The sequence below is a fragment of the Nycticebus coucang genome, chromosome 2 (genome assembly GCF_027406575.1).
Source record: "Nycticebus coucang isolate mNycCou1 chromosome 2, mNycCou1.pri, whole genome shotgun sequence".
Taxonomy (NCBI): Eukaryota; Metazoa; Chordata; class Mammalia; order Primates; family Lorisidae; genus Nycticebus; species Nycticebus coucang.
In genome coordinates, this window is record NC_069781.1 from 115,538,240 (window position 1) to 115,562,360 (window position 24,121).

Below are 24,121 nucleotides of genomic sequence, written 5' to 3' on the forward strand. Positions count from 1 at the left end.
CCACCCACACACATACTGCCCTGGAAGGAATGCTTCCACTTCCAGGAACCCCTGGCTCTGGCTTTGGAAGTGGGAGGTGGTGTCCTGAGATAGGGGTGGTGCCCTGGGGGGCTTAACAGCCCTGCAGTCAGCCTGGATTCCAAGGTCCTGAGGTCCATTCCAAGTTCTATTCTGGGATTCTGTTATTCAATTTAGGCTCCTATTCCAGAATGCTGAGATCTGATTAAACTACATCCCCCACGGACGCTGCTGTCACACTCACACAGGGAACCGGAAAAGGGGGGCTCACTCTTGCTTCAGAAAGCAGCATTATGTTGGTGGTGAGGGGAGTGCTCAGCTGTGCTGGGGACGAGGGGGAGGACCACAGAGCTGGGTCACTGATTCCCCTTCTGGTTTATAGAGCTCGAGAGAGAGAAAGATCTGCTCCTAGCTTATCCCCTAACACACCATAGGGTGGTACTTTTTTGTGGGGGGAGGCAGGGAACAGGAGAGATGGTGGCTGCCTTGATGTCTCACGTGACCCAGCTCTGCCCTGACTCCCAGGCTGTGTGTGTGCAGGCATGTGGGGCATGTGAGCTGCTGGGTGGGCTTCTCCGCACGTGGTGAACCTTGTGCACCAGCTCCCAGTGGAGACGCCATCAAGGGAAGCTCAGATGAGCGTGCTGAGACCCTCCAGCACCTCCATTTACCCTCACAAGCCTCCAGCTTTGCTTCTGAAAAGCTGACTCCATTTTTGTAGGTGCTTCTGAGGTGGGGGCTAGCTCACACCAAAAGTCACTCCCATTGCTATAGCTACAGATACTGGAACATCTGTGATCTGAAATGCTGGGCATATGTTCGAGAGAAATGTGACGTGTATCTGCCAAAAAAAACTCACAAAACCCTCAAGGATCTCTATTTGTCCTAATGTCCATCAACAGGAGAATGGATAAATAAATGATGTTGTCATACCATGGAATAATACACAGGAATGAAAATGCAAAAGTCACCAGTCCATGCCACCATGGAGATGAATCTCCTCATCACACTGCATGAAGCAGGAAGGTGCACAGAGAAGACACGTACTATCGTCCCATTCACTTAGGACAGAAGGAAAACAGGCAAAATCCGCCTAATATTTTATGGATATACATATTTAAAAGCAAGGGTTTGTTACCATAAAAAATCAGGAGAGCAGTTTCTTCAGCAGGGAAAGGGTCTTAGACTTAGGAACAGGGATGGGGTGGTCTCCAGAAGGCTGACTACACAGTGGTAATGGAGGTATCCGCTTTGTGATTATTTATGCTACATGTACTTTTCTGTAAGTGTGCAATATTTTTAAATTTTTCATAAGAGACAGGGTCTTGCTCTGTCTCCCAGGCTGGAGTGAAGTGGTGTGATCACATCTTACCAAAGCCTCAAACTCCTGGGCTCAATTGATGCTCCCACCTCAGCCTCTTTCAACTCCTGGCCTCAAGCAGTGATCCTCCTGCCTTGGCCTCCCTAAGTACTAGGATCACAGGTATGAGCCACCACACCTGAGCTTAAATTTTTAAGAAATATTTTTGTAGCTCAAGCAGCTAAGGTGCCAGCCACATACACCAGAGCTGGTGGGTTTGAATCCAGCCTGGGCCTGCCAAACAACAATGACAACTACAACCAAAAAATGGCTGGGCATTGTGGCGGGTGCCTGTGGTCCCAGCTGCTTGGGAGGCTGAGGCAAGAAAATTGCTTGAGCCCAGGAGTTGGAGGATACTGTGAGCTGTGACGCCACAGCACTCTACCCAGGGCAATAGCTTGAGGCTCTGTTAAAAAAAAAAAGAAAGGGGTGGCGCCTGTGGCTCAAGGAGTAGGGCGCCGGTCCTATATGCCGGAGGTGGCAGGTTCAAACCTAGCCCCGGCCGAAAACCACAAAAAAAAAAAAGAAAGAAAAGAAACATTTTTGTAAAAGTCAAGATCCACTCTCAAAGAGTGCAGCCCAGACCTGGGAGTGGGGGCTGTGGAACACTCAGGTTCTGATGGGGGCCACTCATGTCATCACATGAGGGGGTCAGTTCTGAGCTGCCTCCTTTTATTTATCCAACAACTGCCCTCACCTTCAGGAGAGTGGAATGAAGCTTGCAAGAAACTGAACCAGAGAAGCTAGAGGTAAAAGGCCTGTGGAGTTGGTGATCTGAGCCACAGCCACCTACCTCCTTGCTGGGTGACCTTGAACGAGCCCCTTCCCCTCTCTGAGCTACCATCTTCCTGCCTGTCAAATGGAGCTAGCAGCAGCCCCAGGCTCCCAGGCTGACTAGGCAATGAAGTGGTGCTGGGGAATAGTGAACGTGCACACCCCGGATCCCTGCAGGAGGCTAGGGAAACTGAGCCCAGAGAGAATGGGACATTGCTAGAGACCCCACCCCTACTCTCGAGTGGCACTGAAGAGAGACTTTGAACCCCACAATCCGGATGTAAGAGTACTACATACCTCAATGCTGAATATCACTATGATCACCTTCAAACTACTCCCCTTGGAAAGCTATGCACTGACACCAGCACCCAGTCCATACTTCAAGGCACTTTTCCTAGCATGAGTTTGAGAACTTAATTGTCAGATCTCATGTGACAACAGCTCTCATGGCCAATCCAGAAAAAGAGTTCCAAAATTGCTTTGAATTCTAAGGCTTGGCCTGAAAAGGTGCTGTGGCTTCATTCCTTCCTCAAACACTCTCAGGTCACGTGCTCTGGGCTAGGCAGCTGCCATATTGTGAGGCAGCTCAAGCATCTCCTATGGAGCCGTCCACATGGCAAGGAACTGAGGCCTCTGTCTAACAACCATGCTAGAAAGCCAGCTTGGGCTCAGCGCTAGTAGTACAATGGTTACGGTGTCTGCCACGTACACCGAGGCTGGTGGGTTCAAACCCAGCCTGGGCCAGCTAAACAACAATGACAACTGCAACAAAAAATAAGCAAGTGTTATGGCAGGAGCCTATAGTCCCAGCTACTTGGGAGGCTGAGGCAAGAGAATTGTTTAAGCCCAGAAGTTTGAGGTTGCTGTGAGCTATGACACTATAGCACTCTACCAAGGGCAACAAGTGAAACTCTGTCTCAAAAAAAAAAAAAAGAGTATGTATGATTTCTATACTTTTTACCTTTTTAATGTGAATAATAGAAAATTTTAAATTACTTCTATAGTTCATATTATGTCTCTAATGGATGGCTCTGCTCTAGATCCTATGGTGGTTGCTTTAAAACTCACAGAAATAGAGCAGTGGCTGTGGCTCAGTGGGTAGGGCGCCACTGGCCCCAGCCAAACTGCAACAAAAAATAGCTGGGCGTTCTGGCAGGCACCTGTAGTCCCAGCTACCTGGGAGGCTGAGGCAAGAGAATCACCTAAGCCCAGGAATTGGAGGTTGCTGTTAGCTGTGACGCCACAGCACACTCTACCAAGGGCGATAAAGTAAGACTCTGTCTCTAAAAAAAAGAAAGCCAGCTTGGAAGCAAATTCCCCAGTAGCAATCAAACTCCTGCCAAGCAAGAGAGCCCCTGAGCCAGGATCATACAGCAAACTCACTCCCAAATTCCTGATCCCTGATAACTGTGAGAGAACAAGTGATCATTATTTGAAACCACTCAGTCATGGAGTAATTTGTTATGTGGCAATATGTAACTAATACAGTCCTTAGTCCTTAGAACCCCGCTGTGCCCCTGTGTGCTCATCTACATGGAATGACTTGTCCTCCAGCTTCTGGTTGGCTGGGGAAAGTCCAAAGTAGAGAGAAGAGTGAACTCAGGGTATTTATTTCACAGATGCCAGATTGCTTTTTCATGTGTTGTCCCTTCTGCCTAAAGGGCCCTTCCTTCTCTTTTTCAGGCTTCTTCTGAAATGTCAACTCCTCAGTGAAGCCTTCCATGACACCTCCTCTACCTCACCCTGCCCTGATACTCTCTTTCAGTGCTGAAAAATCAGAGCAGTTCTGCTCCCTCAGAGCTCATAAGGTGGGGTGCCATGGTCCACTGCGATTCCTTCAATCTGCCTGGGGTCTTGGGTTGGTGGCCTTAGGAGGACTGCCCATCCTTCACATCCAAACAGGACAGGACTGATAAGAGAGATTCATCAGAGACAGCACCCAAGCCAAACTGCTCTGCAGATGGAAACACAGACTAAGCACCAAGCAGTCCCTACATCAAGGGGCTATGGCTTTATTTATTCCATGATACCAAGGGGGGGAAATCCTTTTCCTTTTTATGGTAGTGAGAAGCAGGTAGTATCTAGGCTCCCCCCTGAGGGCCACCAGGCCTTGTCCCATCCCCTTCCTGCTCTCCCCTTCTCCCTCTCCCCCTCCTCACTCTGCTCCAGCCACACAGGCCTCCTTGTGGTTCCTCTAACACATCAGGCATGGTCCTGCCCCAGGGCCTTTGTACAGACTGTTCTCTTTGCCTGCTAATGCTTCCTCATCCTTCATATCTCAACCCAATGACACTCATACTCTGGGCTACCTGCACAACCACACACTATTCTGGTGTGAAATGTACACACAGTAGACACTCAACAAATGCTCATTCTTTTTTTTTTTTTTTTTTTTTTATTTTTGGCTGGGGCTGGGCTTGAACCCGCCACCTCCGGCATATGGGACCGGCGCCCTACCCGTTGAGCCACAGGCGCCACCCAAAATTATTCTTTTCAGTCTTTTTTATAGGGATATTATAATGATTGTTTCTTTTCTTTTTTTTTTTTTTTTTGCAGTTTTTGACCGGGGCTGGGTTTGAACCCACCACCTCTGGCATATGGGGCCGGCACCCTACTCCTTTGAGCCACAGGCACCGCCCCAACAAATGCTCATTCTGATGGTGATTTCTATCCCTCTGTATGCAAAATTCACAGCTGGTCAGGGCGGTGGCTCATGCCTGTAATCCTAGCACTCTGGGAAGCCAAGGTGGGCGGTTTGCCTGAGCTCATGAGTTCTAGACCAGCCTGAGCCAGAGCGAGACCTCATCTCTAAAAATAGCTGGGTGTTGTGGCAGACCCCTGTAGTCCCAGATACTTGGGAGGCTGAGGCAAGAGAATCGCTTAAGCCCAAGAGTTTGAGGTTGCTGTGAGCTGTGACATTACAGCACTCTACTGAGAGTGACAAAGTAAGCCTCTGTCTCAAACAAACAAAAAAAAAAATCACAGCTGATCCCAGGAAGGCCCTTGGCCCCCATCCTAGGCTGAGAGAAGCCCCCCAAGACAGCACACAGGACTCACCCCAGGCAAGGTCTTCTGCTCGTGCAGGGCAGTCTGAGCTTTGATGGCAGAATCCCTGGCACAGTAGGTGAGGAAGGCACAGCCTGGAAGGGAGAGAAACAAGGGTGTTAAGAAAAGAGAATACTTGTACATCCATGTTTATAGCAGCCTGATTCATAATAGCCAAAAGGTGGAAACAATGCAGCGTCCACTAGTAGATAAACAATGTGCTCCATCGACACAATGGAATATTATTTAGTTTTTAAAAAGAATGAAATTCTGACACAGGCTACAACCAGGTATGAATCTTGAAAACATGAGGCCCATTACAGACACAAATGGACAAATCCTGTGAAATTCAACTCACAGGAGGTCCCTAGAGGCATCAGAGTCACAGAGACAAAAAGTAGAATGGTAGGTGCTAGGGGCTGGGGAGGGAAAGGGGAGTTAGTGTTTCATGGGAACAGGGTTTCAGTTTGGAAGGATAAGAAAGTTCTGGAGATGGGTGGTGGAGATGGTTGTACGACCATGTTCCTGTACTTAATGCCACCCAATGGTGCATTAAAAACGATTAAAATGGTCCATTTTACGTTGTGTGCATTATACTATAATTTTAAAAAATAAAAAGAGAAGAGGACGCAGGAACCACCTTTTTTGGGGGGTGGCGGTGTCAGCAGAGGCTCAGCACATACTGAGTGTAAGACAGGGGAGTGGGCCCAAGGAGGCCCAAGCTGTTAATTAAGTCAATGGCTGAAGCTCCAAGATTCTGACAACAACGCACAAGGTGGGGTGGGGGAGTAGGCGGAGCTGCTGCCTACAGGAGAGCATGGGGAGGGCACCAGTAGTCCCAAGACAGAAGAAGGCCCAGAACTGGACGAGAGTGCAGCGGACTCTGCTGCTGACTGCTGTGAATCAGGCGCTGCCTCTCTCTGGGCCTCAGTTTCCCACATCAGAGAGGATGGTCCAAGATAGCCACAGAACGGACCAACAACCCCCACCCAGGAGGGCGGGGCTTGGCACAGCCGCCGAGGGCAGGGCCAATGAGGAGAGGCGAGGGGCGGGGCCAGTCTTGAGAGAGGTCCAGAGCGAGGCTGTGATTGGGTGACATTCTGGTGTGGGGCAGAGGGCAGTAAAGTCGGGTGTCTTGGAATGACCACGAGAGTCTGGGCTCCCGCGCCAGTCTCTCTGATCTCTGTGAATCTGTTTTGCTGCCTCTGAAATGAGACCACTGTTGGCTGCTCTGATGCTGTCGGACCCTCTCTGGTTCCTAATCTCTCTGCCTGCTCCCCACCCAGGGACCCCCACAGCAGAGCTCTGAGGCATCCACTTCTGCCCCAGGCAGGAGCTAATTAAAGCAGCCTCCTGCTGGGCCTTACTTGCCAAGCTGCTGGCTCCCCACCAGCTGGGCTGAGTGATGGGGAGGGGTCCCCACCCCAGGTCTATAGAAGTCCCTGGGAGCCCTGCAGGTGGGGGAGGGGACTAGGCAGAGCTTAAATGGGTTTCTCGCTTTTTATTTTATTTTATTTTTAAATCTCCTTACTAGAATCACCAAGATTTCTACCATTTTAAAAACACTGATGGTGGGAATGGAAAATGGTATGGCTGCTGGGGAAACAATTTGACAGTTCCTCAAAAACTAAACACAGAATTACCATATGACCCAGCAATTTCACTTCTGGATATATACATTCAAAAGAACTGAAAGCAGGGATGCAAACAGGTATTTGTGTAAAAGTGTTGATAGCAGCACTATTCACAATAGCCAAAGGTAGAAGCAACCCAGGTGTCGGCGGAGGGATGAATAGCTAAACACAACATGAGCCGTCCACACAGTGGAATATTATCCAGCCTAAAAAGGGAAGGAAATTCTAACTATGCTGCAATGTGGATGAACCTTAAGAATGTTATGCTTGGTGAAATAAGCCAGTCAGAAAAACACAAATCCTGTCTAATTCTTCTCATAGGAGGTTGTTAGAATCCTCAGATTCACAGAAACAGAAAGTAGAACAGTGGGTACCAGGGGCTGGGAGTTAGTGTTTCATAGGGACAGAGTTTCAGCTTAGGATGATGAGAAATTTCTGGAGACAGAGGGTGGTGATGGTTGTACAACAGTAAATGTGCTTAATGCCACTGAGCTGTGCACTTAAAAATGGTTAAGATACGTAAATTTTATGTTATATATATTTTACCACAATAAAACTTGTAATTGAGACATATTACAAACATACTTCTCTGAAAAGGGCAAAATGTAAGTGATATAACAATAACTATAACCATCTCGCAGATCAAGAAATGGCACCTGGCAGCTACCACGTAGCCCCTAGAAGCCTGGGTGCTCCCATGCCATCACAATCCCGTCCATCCCCAGAGGTCACCTCTACCCTGGCTCTTATGATGAGCTTTCATTGCAGTTTCTCACCCTGCACACATTACTGATCAATGTCATTGAGTGGCTTCTGATTTTGAACCTGTATGAATAGAATCATAGCATATGTCTGACTTCTTTCACTCAAGATACGCTCAACAATATGTGGTTGTACTTAGCAGGGGTTAATTCTTTCTTGTTGCTGTATAGTATTTTATCCTATGAATATATTACAAATTATTTATCCCCTCTCTTGTGATGGGCATTTGAGTTGTTTGCTGTTTGAGGCTATTATGAATAGAGTTGCTATGGAACACTCTTGTCCATGTATTTTAATGTACAAAGGCATACCCAGGCATGGAATTGCTGGCTATGAGATAGGCATATGTTTAACCTTTATCGATTCTTTCAAATAGTTTTCCAAAGTGGGTTGTACCAATGTCTGGTTCTATTAGTGCTGTATCTTCACTCTCCCTTGGTTTTGCCAACCTTTTATTTTTTTTATTATTTTTTTATTTTTATTTTTTTTATTAAATCATAGCTGTGTACATTGATATGATCATGGGTTGCCAACCTTTTAAATGTTAGTCATTTAATAGGCATGCCATTGTATTTCATTGAGAATTAATATACCTTCCTAATTATTAATGAAGTTGGGCACCTTGTCACTTTGTAGGAGTTCTTTATAGAGTCTTTGTGCTGGTCATTTGTTGTTGTTATATGTGATGCAAACATCTTCTATTCCATAGCTTGTTTCTGTACTCTCTTCTTGATGTTTCCATATTTTCTGAATTTTATTCCCCACACTTTTTGAAACAAACAAAGGAATCACACTAAGACAACTAGCCCCAAGCCCCAAGAGAAATCACGCGTTATCAGCAAGAGATTTGGCTTTAGGTGGTTGTAAAATAATGACAAAAAACATCCTTCCAGACTGAGCAAGAGTGAGGCTCTGTTTCTATGAAAACTAGAAACATTAGCCAGCTACATTGGCTCATACTTGTAATTGCAGCACTTTGGGAGGCTGAGGCAGGAGGATCACTTAAGGCCAGGAGTTTGAGACCAGCCTGGGCAACATAGCAAGATCCCATCTCTAAAAATAAAAATAAAAAATAAGCTGGGTGTGGTTGCAGCATTCACCTGTTGTCCCAGCTACTAGGGAGACCAAGGTAGGAGGATAGCTTGAGCCTAGGAGTTTGAAGTTGTAGTGAGCTATGATGATGCCAGTGAATTGTAGCCCAGACAACAGGGAAATACCCTGTCTTGAAAAATAATAATGTAAAAACGTTCTTCCTGGCCAGCTGCAGTGGCTCACGCCTGTAATCCTAGCACTCTAGGAGGCCAAGGTGGATGGATTGCCTGAGCTTGGGAGTTCAAGACCAGCCTGAGCAGGAGTGAGATGTCGTCTCTACTAAAAATAGAAAAACTACTGCTCGGGAGGCTGAGGCAAGAGAATCACATAAGCCCAAGAGCTGGAGGTTGCTGTGAGCCGTGTGACGCCACGGCACTCTACCGAGGGCAGTAAAGTGAAACTCTGTCTCTACAAAAAAAAAAAAAAAAAATAGAAAAACTATCAGGACATTGTGGCAGGTGCCTGTAGTCCCAGCTACATGGGAGGGTGAGGCAGGAGGATCACTTGAACCCAGGAGTTTGAGGTTGTTGTGAACGCACGGCACTCTAGCCAGGGCAACACAGTGAGACACTGTCTCAAAAAAAAAAAAAAGAAAGTCCTTCCTAGGAACATTTTTTTGTCTGTGGCATCCCTGTCTGCAGGACTTTTAAAGATGGTGGCCCAGGGAGGATCAGATCAGGTCCTCTGAGCAACCTTTAAGGCCATCAACCTCAGGGCCAGGGAGCTTTGTAGTGAAAGGGACACACGCATACACAAAAACCAGTGAGCCGCTGTCCCCGGTGCTGAAACGCTTTCTCGCAGCTTCCCTGTCTCAGCCCAATCTCTTCTTGGCCTCTTAGCTTGTCTTTTCTAGTTGGTGAAAACGTGTGATGTTTACCATTTCTGGATAATGAGAACCTTTATTCATTGTTCCTGGGATGAATGTGCCCCATCCCAATCATATTTTGCAGTCCTAATCTCCAGGACCTCAGAAGGGGACCTCATTTGGAAATAGGGCCGTTGCAGATGGAGTTAGTTGAGATGAGCTCATTAAGATGGGACCTGATCCAACATGACTGGTGGAAATTTAGACACCAAGACACACGCGGGGAGAAGGCCACGTGAGGGAGGAGGCAGAGATCGGGATGATGCATCTACACGCCATGGAACAACAAGGATGTCAGGCACCAAACAGAAGCTGGAGGAGGGCTAGGACGGATTTCTCCTCATGACCTCAGGAGGGCCCAGTCCTGCTAACATCTTGATCTCAAATTTCTGGCCTCCAGAACTATGAGAGGATACATTTCCTTGTCTAAGACACCCAGTTTGTGGTATATTGTTTACGACATCCCTGGCAAATTTACATAGTTCCCACTCCCCACATACTTGGCTGATGTTAATAAAGTGCACTTTTTTTGAGACAGAATCTCACTCTGTTGCCCATGCCATGCTGTCATGACTCACAGCAACCTCAAACTCTTGGGCTTAAGCGATCCTCTTGATTCCGCCTCCCAAGTAGACAGGCACCTGCCACAATGCCCAGCTAGTTTCTATATTTTTAGTAGAGACAGGGTCTTGCTCTTGCTCAAGTTGGTCTCAAATGCCTGAGTTCAGGTGATCCACCCACCTTGGCCTCCCAGAGTGTTAGGATTATAGGTATGAGCCATCTTGCTCAACCAATGCATTATTTTGTTTGTTTGTTTGTTTTTGTAGAGACAGAGTCTAACTTTATCGCCCTCAGTAGAGTGCCATGGCGTCACAGCTCACAGCAACCTCCAACTCCTGGGCTTTAGGTGATTCTCTTGCCTCAGCCTCCTGAGTAGCTGGGACTACAGGTGCCCACCACAACGTCCGGGTTTTTTTGTTGCAGTTTGGCTGGGGCCAGGTTCGAACCTACCACCCCCAGTATATGGGGTCAGTGCCCTACCCGCTGAGCCACAGGTGCCGCCTGAATGCATTGTTTTTTAATACTAACCAGTTCTCAACTCTCCAGACCAAGGGGCACAGGAGCCTTAGGGAACAAGAGAGCTAGATCTGCCCCATCACAGCTCTCTTGGGAGGAAGAGAGTTTCCTATCCCTGGAGGTAAGCAAGAAAAGCCTCCCCAGAGAGGTCACTGCTGGGGAATCCTGAGGGTCCCACCCCACAATAAGGTCCTCTGCTCTCTTCTCCAAGATCTGAGCTTTTGGAGTTTCATGACTCATAATACTATAATAACAATGAGCACCAGGCATCTCATGGGACATTCTACCCACATTAATCCTTTGAGTCCTCAGATTACCCCAGAGAATGGCATAATTATTTCTATTTCCATCCTCATCCTATGGATGGGGAAATTGAGGCACCAGCCATTCAGTTATCTGCCCAAGGCCACACATCAATGATGGGGACCAGAGAATGGATTTGAACTCTAGAGGTTTGGGGTTCGGCCTCTGACCTTCTCCATACCTCATGTAAAGATAACCATAGACCTCTTGAGGGACCATGGATCTGAATACCTCCTGGCACAAAAAAATAAGACTTTGCCATAAACAAGTTCAGTATACTTATGGCAATATAGGAAAAAAAACAATATTTAAAAAAAGAGGGGTAGATGTGGTGGCTTACGCCTGTAATCCTCACACTCTGGAAGGCCAAAGAGGGAGGATCACTTGAGCTCAGGAATTTGAGACCAGTCTGAGCAAAAGTGAGACTCCATTTCTACTAAAAATAGGAAAATTGGCCAGGCATGGTGGCAGCTACTCAAGAGGCTGAGGCAAGTAGGTCACTTGAGTCCAGGAGCTCGAAGTTGCTGTGAGGTACAGTGACTCCATGGCACTCTAGGCTGAGCAAGAGAGTGAGTTTCTCTCTCTCAAAAAAAAAAAAAAAAAAAGTAACAGCAGTATCAATAAAAGCTGATTCACTGAGCATTTCCCAAGTATCACCCTTGTGGTAGATACCAGGCTGCATGGCTGTCACTTGTAGGAATTCTACAAGTTGGGTGTCCTGCACTGTGGAGGAATTAAGTCTCAGAGAGGGAAAATGACTTGTCTAAGACTGCACAGCAAGCAAGGAATGGAGCTGGCATTTGAACCCAGGGGTATTCAATGCTGTTGCCTGCATTTCTATCCTCTGCACTTTGGGGCTTTGGTCCCCAAGATGTGGAATGGTGAAGGGACTCAATTACATCATCTTCCTTGAAATTGATCCCAAACCATTCATATTTCAGGGCAAAGGTGGCTATAAGAGCACATATGAAAAGACCACTGTGTGCCCCCTATGATCTCGTCTAGAAACCAACTGTTTGATTTGTAGACATATTTGTAGAATCATTAGGGAGTTACTTAATGATGCAGGCTCCCCCAAATATAGGGCTCTGACTCCCAGAGGAGGGCAGGGCAGAGCAACCCCAGAGAGCTTTCAATGGTGGGGAAGAAAATGCCCACCTTGGAGATGAAGAGACTGAGGTTCACAGTGGCCCAAGTCACACACACAGGAAGTTATAGAGTGAGGACTTGGGCTCAGCTCTGCCTGACAGCAAGGACACCCCTCTCTCCAGCCCCAGGGGTGTGCTCTCTGGGGGAAGTGACTCTCTGTGGTTTCTCTTCAATAGGTCCCTGCTAGGCTGGGGGGCATCACACTGCTGGGTGACACTGGGAAGAGGCCAAACCTGACACACCTGTGCATGGTCAGCCTGGGGCAAAGGGAGGGACACAAGGTTGGGGAAAGTCCAGAGGGCAATAGATGGCTCTACCTGGGGAGGGCTTCTGGAGAAAGAGCCAGAGGAGCTGTGGGCAAAGAAGGTCCCAATTGGCCTAAGCAGCACACGTACCTGTGCCTGATGTCTAGGGCATGGGCTTTCTGAAGTGTGTGGCCAAGTGTGTGAGGGGACAGGGAGTGAAGGGCTTTAAGCAACAGGCAAAGAATGTGGACTAATGCCAAGGGCAATGAAGAGTCGTGGAAGGTGTTTAAGCAGCGTGTGTACTGGAAAGGGTCTCCCAGGGCCTTCAAGGAGGAGGCAGAGCCAAAGTGAAAGCAGGAGAAGGCAAAGACTGAGTCAGAGATTGTGGGGACAGAGAGCAGGGGACATCTGAGGCTTTGGTGGGGGCTGAGGAGAAGGATGCCTAGGACTGCTTGAATGGTGGGGTCTGCGAGGGTAGAGGGGGCTGAATGATAGTCCTCTTCCACCAAAAGTGTTATGTCATCCTGGACTCTGGACGGTGGCCTTATTTGAAAAAAGGGTCTTTGCAGATTTAATTAAGGATCTTGAGATGAGATCACCCTAGATTAAGGTGGTCTCCAAGTGCAATGACAAATGTCCTTGTAAGACTGAGAAAAGAAGACACGGATGTAGAAGAGATGGCTGCATGGAGATGGAGGCAGAGAATGGAGTGATACAGCCACCAGCCACGGACGCCTGGAGCTCCCAGAAGCTTGAGGGGGCAGGCAGGGCCCTCCATCTGTGCACAACACCCTGACTTCAGACTTCTGGCCTCTGGGACCATGAGAGAAGAAATGTCAGGTGTTTCAAGTCTCCTACTTTGTGATCATCCCTAGACCGCCCTAGAACACGAACCCGGATGGCAATCAACCTGCAAGAAGAAGCAGTTTGTAAGAAGGATAGAGAGCTCAGTTTGGTCGCTGCTGGATCTGAGGGTTTGAGGGACTCTACAGAAAATGTCCCCTAAGACTGGTGAAAAATCCCTCAAACAGCCCAAGAGCGTACCTGCTGTGCTCACGGCCCCACCCCCACCCGAATCCTCTCTCTACCCATTGGTTGTTTGTTTGTTTGTTTTTGAGACAGTCTCACTTTGTCACCCTGGATAAAGTGCTGTAGCATCATAGCTGACAGCAACCTCAGACTCTTGGGCTCAAGCGATTCTCTTGCCTCAGCCTCCCGAGTAGCTGGGACTACAGGCACCCGCCGCAACGCCCGGCTATTTTCAGAGATGGGGTCTTGCTCTGGCTGAGGCTGGTCTTGAACTTGTGAGTTTAGGCAATCTGCCTGCCTGGGCCCCCCAGAGTGCTGGGATTACAGGCGTGAGCCACTGTGCCTGGCCCACATTTATTTTTGTCTTCATATTACAGAGGCAAGAACCAAACCCAGAGAGGATAAGCAGCTTTTATGGAGCCACACAACAGGCCAGAAACAACTTCTGTATTTGAACTCAAACTTTGGGGAAGAGTAGATAAATTAAAATGCTCCCAAGTTTCAGAAAATTCCAGAGCACTGGAGACTACTTAAATCACTAAGGCTCAGTATGCTCATCTAATCATCTATAAAACACAATTTTTTTTCAAAATGAAAAGAAAACAAAGACTAGTTTTTCTTCCTGACTATTTACTCATAGCCCTTATTTACATGCATGATTCTCAGACTTTCATCACCTCCCTGGGAGCTTGGTAGGTCTGGAACTGACCCTAGACAGATGCAGGCTGTGTCCCTCCCTGGCTGTGCCCTGACCCTAGCCACACCCAAGGCTGAGTCTCTCACTGACTATTTCCTTATACAATCTCACTGTTCCCTTTGCTGCCTTAGTTCTCCTCGATCTTCAAGTCCAAGCTGAAATGTCCCCTCTTCTGGGAATCCTCTTCACCCCTACCCAACGGCACCCCCAAGGGCTTTGCCTTTGCCTTTAGGTCTCCCATCACAGCTCTGACCACCCCAGGCTGTAATTACCTAGTTCTGTGTTTTTCTCCCTCACCAGATGTGTCCACAGTGCCTAGCACCAGGCCCAGTGCATGCTTTGTAATAATGTGGTCACTTTTCATAGCTTCCACCCTGGCCCCCCAAAGTTTGACCTCCACACAGCTGCCACCTGGGGGTGTCTCAAGCACTTAAGTCAAGGCCTGTCCTTCTTCTGCCTTCAACCCTCCATGGTTCCCACTTCCCTTGGAGTCAAAGCTCAAGTCTTCCCCATAGCCCACCAGGCTCTGCACAATCTTGCTCATCCTCTCCCTCCCCTCCCCTCCTTTCTCTCTCCCCCTCTGCACTCTGCTCCAGCCACATGGGCCTCCTCGCTATGCCTCCAACATGCCAGGCACAGTCCTCCCCTGGGCCTTTGCACAGCTGTGCCCTTCACTCGGATACCCACATGGCTCCCTCCCTTACCTCCTTCAGGTCTTTGCTCAAATTTCACCTGAGCACAGCCTCCTTTGAGCACCCTGTTTAAAATGACAACCCTTGGCTGAACCATTGGTTTTTCCAGTGCCCCATCACCACATGATAAGTCATACACAAGACTTTATTTGTCTATTTCCATTTCTCCACTGAAATGTCAGCTCCATGAGACACAGGTTTTTATGGTTTTGTGCTGGGTCACCATGACCTAAACAATACCAGGCACCCAGAAGGTGCCCAATAAATACTTGCTGAATGAACTGAATTATTTTGTTCTAAACTGACCTGTTTATATTAAGGTTGCTTCCTCAAGGGCAATGATCACATTTGATTTATTCTTATCTCTCCTCTCTCCACCATGCCTTGCATGCAGTCATTCAATATTTCCTGAACATCTATTATGCACCAGCTGTGCCGAGGAAACAGGGATAAGAAAGATACTTCTGTTCATTTCCTCTTCTCTCCCCAGCCAGGGCCCCAGTCCTGTCTTAAACCCCTGTGATATTGAACCCCCTGCATGCTGGGGCCCCATATCCTTGGTCATTCACCCCAGCTTTATGATCTTGTGGTTAAAGATGAAGATCAAAGCCATCCCAGCACCTTTCTGCCATGTGATTTCAGGCCAGCCACTTAACCTCTCTGAGCCCTCCTTTTCTCATCCACAAGATGGGACTAACAGTATCATGCACTGAGGAATACATGAGAGCCTCTCTTCTCCACCTGTGCCCACCCACCCTCCTCATCTCTTCCTCCATCCTCTCAGCTGGAAGCTGTCCCTTCTGTCACTGAGAACAGCAAGACAGATTGCTTTCTCTCCCCCTATGTACTCCCCCTCCTTGCACACATAAGTGCACTGATTCCTGCTCAAAAGGGCAAGGCCTGATTCCCAGAGGACTTCTGACCTCCCTGACCTCTGCCCCAGCCTGACATATGGGGACTTTTCAGGGCTCATTCTAGACTCCTGATCTCTTACCCACAGGCATCTTGACTCATCCCATGGTTTCAGTCACCATCCTCCCATCTGTCCACCTGTCCATCTACCTAATCATCTACAAATCCACCCATCTATTCATCCATCCACCTACCCACCTACCCATCCATTCATCCATCCACCTGCCTACCTATCTATCCATCTATTCATCTACTCACCCATCATCCATCCACCCACCCACCCATCCATCCATCCATACACCAACCCAACCATCTCCCCATCTATTTATTCACCCAACCATCTCCCCATCTATTTATCCACTCACCCATCTATCCATCCGCCTATCCACTCACCCACATATTGAACCATCTACTCAATCAACTTATTAATATTCAATCCACCCATCATATATCCATCTTTCCATCCATCCATCCATTTCTTCATCTATTCATCTATTTCTCCATCTACCCATTACCCTTCTATCCATCCATTCACATACCTACCCACTCTTCCACCTACCCATCCATTTGTTCATCCATCCACCCACCTTCCACCCACCCACCCACCCACTCATCCATTCATCCACCCACCTGCCTACATATCTACCCATCCACCCACCCACCCATCTATCTATCTAGTCATCCATGCATCCACACATTCACCCATCCATCCACCTGCCTACCCATCCACCTACCCACCCATCTATCCATCCATCTATCCATTCACTCAGTTATCCATCCACCCATCCACTCACCCATCTATTCATCCAACCATCCACCCACCCACTCATCCATCCACTCATCTACCCACCCATTCATCCATTCCTCCACCCACCTACCTACCCCATCCATGTACCCATCGACCCATTTATCCATCTACCCACCTATTTATCCACCCACCTACCACCCATCCATTTATCCATCCACCTAACCACCCACCCATCTATTCATCCATCTAACCATTCACCTACCCACCCATACATTAATCCATTCAAGCCCCACATCTACCTACACACTTTTTTCATCCATTGAATCCACTCATACAACCACTGAGTCATTGTCATCCACCCATCCAATCACCCATGTCTGCATCCCTTGGTTCACATATCCATCCATCTACCCATCTGTCAATCAGTCCACCCACTCCCTCATCCTCATACCTCTCATGCCTTTATTCTCTTGTACATTCATAAGCTTCAACATAGTAAGCGTGATATAGCCTCTGACCTCAAAGAGATTACATGTCTATAACAACCATGACTCCAGACCAACTGGACTCTTGCTAGGTCAGTGTCTTGCAAATCTAACAGCCCCTCCCTCTGGCCTTGGTCACCTTTAAGTCCAAGGACAACCAGCTTCTCCATATGGCTTTGACCCTGAATCTATATTCCCACAATCACATCCCTTTCTCTCCTTCCTTTCTTCCTCTTTCAAAGTGGATTATGGCTCAGAATGGAGACATGGAGCCTACCTAGATTTCTGTGTGACTCTGGGCTGGCTGTTGCCCCTCTCTGAGCTCTGATCTCTTCATGAGATCCACATGGAGGAGAAGAACCTCGTTCTGTACAAACCATTGCCATCTGAACACACATACACTTCTTCACATTCCTTTCTTCCCACACTGAGGGCCACGCCCCAACAGGAAACTTCCACTTTGTCCATCCAGGTGTATGGTAAGTGAGCATCTCCTGAATGAGGCTGAAAAGTTGGTAAGAGGCTGGAGGGGGCAATGGTAGTAAAGAAGACATTTAGCTCCCTTCCCATCCAGGTCCAACGGAGTTTCTCCCCTCCTCTAAACTCTTCCCTGGCTCCCCAGTGCCCTTAGGAAAGAGTCCAAGGTCAGTCCAGCATCAGAGTCTCTTCAGGGTCCAGCCCATGCTGACTCCACAGCCTCACCTCCTATTCCTCACTAAATTCCTCCTCTATGCCCTTTACACACCTCCAGGCCTCTGGAAATCCACTTCTCCCTGCCTATATCCAAGAGGTCAGAAACATTCACTTTATCTTGTTCACTGCCATGTTTTATGCTCATCACAGGGTCTGGAATACAATAAGCATTTCTGTGAATGCACAGAGATACTGTCTCTACCTGGAAAGCTCCTATTCATCCTTCAAAGCCCCATTTCTAATGCCCCTCCTCCATGCACTGAAATAGGCTGTCTCTATTTCAGAGATAGCCTCCTGAGTCCAGCCCCAATGCCAGACCTCCTCAGGAGAGCCCCATGGAAGAAGAGAACCCTGGGGCTGGCTTACAAAACCCTTTGCTTCTTTCCCACTAGGGCAAAAATTCCACCCTCTCTTACCTAGGATTCTGTAGAGTTCATTCTCTCCTAGAGCTTTGCATATATGGTTTCCTCTTCCAGGAATACCTTTCCCTACCAATTAATCCTTCATACTCTTCAGGTCTCAGCATACCCACATAATATGCCCAGCACCCTCTGACCAGGCACATGATACCCTATGCCAAGAGCATCATTACCATTTCAGTTCTCACCTGCCCTATTTTCCCTGAAACAAGAGGCCCCACTGACACTTGGAGAGATTAAGATACCTACCCAAGGCCACACAGCAGGTAAAATGCAGAGAACCCAGATTCATCTCAATTCCAAACTCTCAACTGCTCTCCTACACTGAGCCAAGAAGCCCTCCTGGTCTCCTCTCCTGCAGAAGCAGGACCTCTTCTGGGTTGTTACTGCCAGTGTGTGTTTCCACCATCACATGCCTGAGCTCTGACACCGTGAAACCTGGTTTCTCAGCTGTCTCCCTCCATCAGACTGACATCTGGAAGGAGGAGTGGTCTGGGTAGGGGGTGAGGAACAGATTTTATCTGTCTTGTCCAACACTAATTCCAGGGTCTAGAGCAGGGCCTGGTACACAGCAAGTGCTCAATAACGGTTGGTCATATGGATTGATAGATTATTGTCTAGCCCACTCCACTGTGAATTCCATAAGGAATTCCTATTCATGCCAAACAGCCTGCTCTGCACACATGCTGGAATATAGTAGGCGTTCAATAAATGTTCTCCGCCTGAATGGCAATGGGGGATGGGGATCTGAAACAATGTCACAGTCACAGGTGTGAGGCACTGGGATCTCATAAAAGTCTGTTAAATAAATGAAAGAATGGGCACCTGGGGAAACCGAGGCCCATAGAGGGGCATGCCTGGCTTGAAGCCACACTGCCTCAAGTGAGGATGCCCGCCCTGCACACTCAAGCCAGCCAGACTTTGGTGGCTGAGCCTGAGCCCCTTACCACTGTGCCCACTGCCACCACCAGGAGAGCCAACTGCACCCTCAGTACCCCACTGCCAGGCCAAGGCTGCCACAGCCCTGTCTCCCTGGGGCTGGCGTCACACTCGGAATCTCACGCCTCAAAGCTCAGGCTGCCACAGCTTCCCCTCCTCCCGCCTGCAGGAGCCAGCCAGCAGCTGGTGCTCCCATGGAAACTGCAGGCCCCCACCCAGCTGGGGGGGGGCACCTGCACCATCCCCCAGCACAACCTCTCTTTAAGACAAATATTTTCATTAACATGCAAATGCATATGCAATTACCATAAATGGGGGGACTGACTTGCACCACTGCCTAGCCTATCCAGGGCAGGGTGGGCATTAATATGCAGTCCTGGTGGGTGGGGGAGAGAGGGACTGCCCTAGCTCTCAGGGCACCTCGAGGCCCCGTTGAAGGGAGGGAGAGAGGAAGGGTCGGGCCAGGGGACTGTAGAGGAAGCAGTGGGAGCCTGAGACCCTGGTCTGGGCTGGGAGGTCCTTTCTGGGGGAAGCCCATCGCTCTGGAGGACGAATGGATCTGGGGACTATAGATAAGAGAGTGGGGCTGTGGCCTTCCTACCCCATCCATTCTCCATCTCTCTCCTGACCCCACATCCCTCTCTCTGTGTCTCTCTGTTTCTCCCATCTGTGTCTCTCCATCTTCCTAGGCTCTTGCCTTGTATCTCTCTGTCTCCCTGTGAGTCTTTCTCCATCTCTACCTTTCCTCTTTCTTCTGTTTCTCTCCATCTCCATCTCCATCTCTCTCACTTAAAAACAAAAAAAGCCCAGAGCCAATGGGCCTGCCCCAGTCCTGAGGATAGACCTGCTGCCTCTCCTATGGCCTCAACAGGGTCCTAGGAATCACACTTCCCCCATGCCACACCTTGGCTGTGGCTGTCAGGAGTCATGGCAACCCTCCACTCCTAACACCATCTTCAGGGAGCTTCACTCTCAGCTTGTGGGAGCCTCTCGCCACTTTGTCACACACATATAGACACTTCTGCTCCCTCACCAGCCTGGTAAGGATGCAGGTGGAGGGACAGGGGCCCAGTTCTGGTGAGTCCTGGCACCTAGCATTTACCTCTCCAGGCCTCAGTTTCCCTGCAATGAGCTGACACTTCAAAGCCCACCTCAGTGTCAATTCCTCCCACCTTTCCATGAGGGATTAAACATCCCACTGAGTGAAAGACAATGCTAGGTGGCCCTCTCTGCACTGGGTACCAAGTGTCAGAGGACCTTCAAGGAATGTTTTCACTCTAGTTTTTGTAGCTCTCCTGGTCCCCAACCTCCCAGGACCCCCTCAGCATCTTGGGATGCAGAAGCTCTGGGAGAATGTGGGGGGATTTCTGGGTCTGCACCTTCATGGGCCTGCTGCTCTGAGCCAGCACCAAGCGCTGCAGTCTCCCTGTACCCTGCCAGCCCCCAGAAATGAAGCCAAATAAGATGAGTATTAGCAGGAGGTGTCTGGACTCACTCCCCTCCCCAAGAATCCTGATTGTCTTATTCATTATTCTACCTCCCTTTGGCTGCAGCCAAAGGCCAGAAGTCACATAGCTGAGCCCCAAACACAGGCCCAGATCACAAATACTAGGTGTCGAGATGCCCCCACATCCTGGTCACTCCTCCTCGACTGCCTGACAAACAGCCTTAGGTGAAGTCCAGGTAAGATCCAGCCAGGCCCAGGATGGGGGGCAGAAATTCACAGCCTCAAGGGTATGGGGGTGCTGTCCCATTTTCAATAGGACATGCACCCCCTCCCTTGTTAAGACCAGCCCCCGCATCTAGGACACAGACTGAGCCAAGCCCCCTAAAAAGTGGAGGGTGATGTCCGCTGTCATGAACACTGTCTCTAAATTCTCACCCTCTAAGGTGAGATGGCAAATGGAAAAGACTCCAAGGTGCCCAGGAATTCCAACATTCTCCAAGCTGAGAAAAATAACTCCACAGACATCAGGCCCTGCTTCATTGTCAGTAGGGAAACTGAGGCTCAGGCCCAGGTAAAACCTCAGTGCCAGCCCCTCCTTCAGCCCTTCCCACTCCCTTGAGAGGCAGAGGGGAAGAAGGCGACTACACTCTGCTGCCTCTCTGACCTGGAGCTCACCAGCCACCCACATGGACTCAAAGATTCCCACTGGAATCTTTCTAGAAATGGGAGCTCCACAGGGGGTGTGGGCATGTAGGGAAAGTCCACCAGTCATCCATGGACCCCAGAGCTCCACTTATGGCTGTAGGTGAGCCCCTCTGCTCTTCTAGGCCACATGGAGAAGTTAGATTTTTCAGGCCCATTTTTTTTTCCTTTTTTGGGGTGGTGGTGGTAGTGGTAGTTGGTTTAAAAAAAAGGTGGGGGTGGAAAGGGACTTTATTTTCTCCCCCCTCAAGATACGAGCTGGAGGATCTAGCTGAAGTGACAAGCCTGCGCTTCATCCCACCAGACCCTCCCTGCAGCTGTCCCAGATCCATCATTCATTCATTCTTTTACTCATTTTTCATTCATTCATTCAATAAGTATGTATTCATGCTTACCATGCATGCGACCAAGCACAGTGGGCCTGAAATAGGTCACAGGCCCTGGTCCATTCCCAGCACCTTGCTGGATGATGGGGACCCAGGGGTGGCCAGCACAAAGCCTTTGAAATCCCCACCACCAGTCCCTAACACCTGACAGGAAGGCTGTCGAAGCCATCCAAATTCAGCGCTGTGCCACAATCTGAGCCAAGGGCCAGGGACACACATCCTGGGATGCCATCAGAGGGACAGTCACGTGGAGGCGAGTAGGCAAGCAGGCCTCCCCCACTGGGCTCTGAGGTCGCCCACGCCTCCCTCCTCCCTCTCCTCCTAGGATTTGGGCTCTGCCCAGAAGGAGAGTCCAGGCTCATTGTCTCTGCTCTAGACCCCAACATACTGCTAACAGGCTTGGCCAGTTTTAACTTGAGCCAAAGGTGGACACAGAGAACTGGGAGGGCAAAGAAATGGAGGAGGGGGGTGCTGACCCCAACAGTGGTGGGCCAGGGTCTGGGTAGTGGGTGGGGGGCATTTCAACCACCCAAGGATGGCTGGCTGGTGCTTCCCCCCACCCCCCATAACCCCCTAAAGCCAGGCTCCGCTCCCCGCGCCCTCCACCCTCTCTTTCTTTGTAGTTACCAATTAGCCCCGGATCCTGGGCATCCGTGTCCCCCGCGCCGGCCGGACCTGCCCCCTCCGGCCTGGCTTTGTGAAAATGACCAAAGCAATGGAGTTCAGAGATGGAAACTTCCCCGACGACGGGGCGGCGGTGGGGGCAGGAAGGGGCAGAATGAATGGTGGGGAGGTGGGGAGGGGTAGTGGTAATCCGGGAGGCTCCCCTGGTGGCAAAGGGGCAGGAAAGAGTGGGTAAGGGAGGGAGAATGGGTGGGGGTCCAGGGGGAATGGAGGGGAGAGGGAGGGAGGGAGAGAGGGGGAAGGATGCTGGGCAGGGGGGAGAGGATGGGAGGTAGAGGGAGATGGAGAGGAGAGAAAAGGAGAGAGAGAGGGAGAGAGAAGAGATGCCGGAAGGTGGGGAGGCTGGCAGAGGGGGCGGAGGAGGGAGGGGGCCAGCTCGGATCTGTCAGCTGCACCCCCAGAGCGGGGAGGAGGGGGCGGGTGGGAGGGGGGAAGAAATGATGCCGTGGCAGGAGCAAGCGGAGGAAGGAGGTGAGGCGCGCAGGGACTGGGGGAGAAGATGCCGGAAGGTGGGGCGGGGAGCGGGGGCGGGGGCCGCGCGCCCACCTTTGTGCATGCCCGTGTAGGGGTCTTTCAGCACCGTGAGCTCGTAGATGCGGCCGAACTGCTCGAAGAGCGGTTTGAGGTCCTTCTCGTCCAGGTTGCGCGGGATCTGGCCCACGAAGAGTTTGATGGCGTCCAGGTCCTTCATGCCGTCGGGCTGCCCGCTGGGGGGCTCGGGCGCGCTGCCGCCCACGGGCGAGGGCCGCGGTTGCAGGAGCTGCTGCTGCTGCCGGCGCGCCTCGCTCTCCGTCAGGCGGGCCATGGCGCGGGCCGCGGGCGCACTCGCGCTGCAGCGGCGGACGCGCCTCCCGCTCCTTCCCCGCCCGCCCGCGCCCTCCCCCCGCGCGCGCCCCGGCGAGGGGACCACAAAGGCGGCCCCGCCGCGCCCCCTGGTGGCCACCCGCGCGCCCTCTGCGCCCCCCTCTGCAGGGGGAAACTGAGGCTCACGCCCGCCGCGGCCCCGAAAGGACGCGGGGTCTGCGGGCGGGGCGGCGCACCTGCGGGAGGGGTCCCGGCGCTCCGGGTAGGGAGCTCAGGGACGGCGGTAATAAATGGTGCCAACTCTAGCTGTCGGAAGGGACACGGCTCCTACAGCGACAGGAGGAATGACAGAGGAGCTCCAGTTCCATAGGGTGCGCACCTATAGAAGGTGTCCCTGGCACCTTAGGTAACTCATCAATAATAATAACAGTAATAGTAATAATAATTAAAACATTAACAACAAGAAGGAACACATTTCCCCCAGAGACAGAAGGAATGGCAGAGGAGCTCCTGGTTCCATAGGGTGCTTTAGGTAACTCATTGATGACAATAATAATATCGCAATAAGAGGGCTGCTGGCTCCCACTAACAACAGCGACGGGAGAAATACCAAGTAGCTTCCATTTCTACAGGGTGCCTACCTATAGAAAGTGTCCTTGGCACCGTACGTAGATAACTCATCAATAATAAAAACAAAATCAGCAACAAGAAGGAACACAGGATCCCACTAATTACAAGAAAAGTACTAAAAGTAGGTTGCAGTTCTCCAGAATGATTATTTAAAATCAGTAACAAGATGGGACACTTCGATAATACTATATGCCAGGTACTGTGTTAGCACTTTTAAGTTTATAACTTTTTTTTTCTTGAGACAGGGTCTTTGTCTGTCCCCCAAGCTGGAGTGCAGTGGTAAAATCATAGCTCACTGCAGCCTTGAACTCCTGGGCTAAAAGTTTCTCCTGCTCAATCTCCTGAGTAGTTGTAATGACAGGTTCGTCACCATGCCTGGCTAATTTTTTCTTATTTTTTGTAGAGACAGGGTCTTGCTGTGTTGCTCAAGCTGGCCTGGAACTCCTGGCCTCAAGCAATCCTCCTGTCTCAGCCTCCCAAACTTCAAGGATTACAGAGAGCCACTGTGCCCATGTCAGTTCTGTTTGAAA

At 49.9% G+C, this 24,121-nt stretch overlaps 1 protein-coding gene across 8 annotated transcripts in view; it reads right to left on the minus strand.

The window, feature by feature from the left end:
• CELF5 (CUGBP Elav-like family member 5) overlaps nt 1-23,006 on the minus strand; it is a 49,268-nt gene extending 26,262 nt beyond the window's left edge. For 7 of the 8 annotated variants that reach the window (XR_008377660.1, XM_053580396.1, XM_053580387.1 and 4 more), the window contains exons 1-2: nt 22,704-23,006; nt 5,210-5,292 (exon numbers count right to left, since the gene is read on the minus strand). Coding sequence is in view for 6 of the 8 variants with exons in the window: in XM_053580396.1 (XP_053436371.1) it covers nt 5,210-5,292; nt 22,704-22,962 (342 nt within the window). In the remaining 2 variants the exon portion in view is untranslated. Of the gene's footprint in view, nt 1-5,209; nt 5,293-22,100; nt 22,366-22,703 lie in introns of those variants that run through there. The other variant, XM_053580436.1, reaches the window with a different exon arrangement.
• Between the last annotated feature and the right edge of the window lie 1,115 nt (nt 23,007-24,121).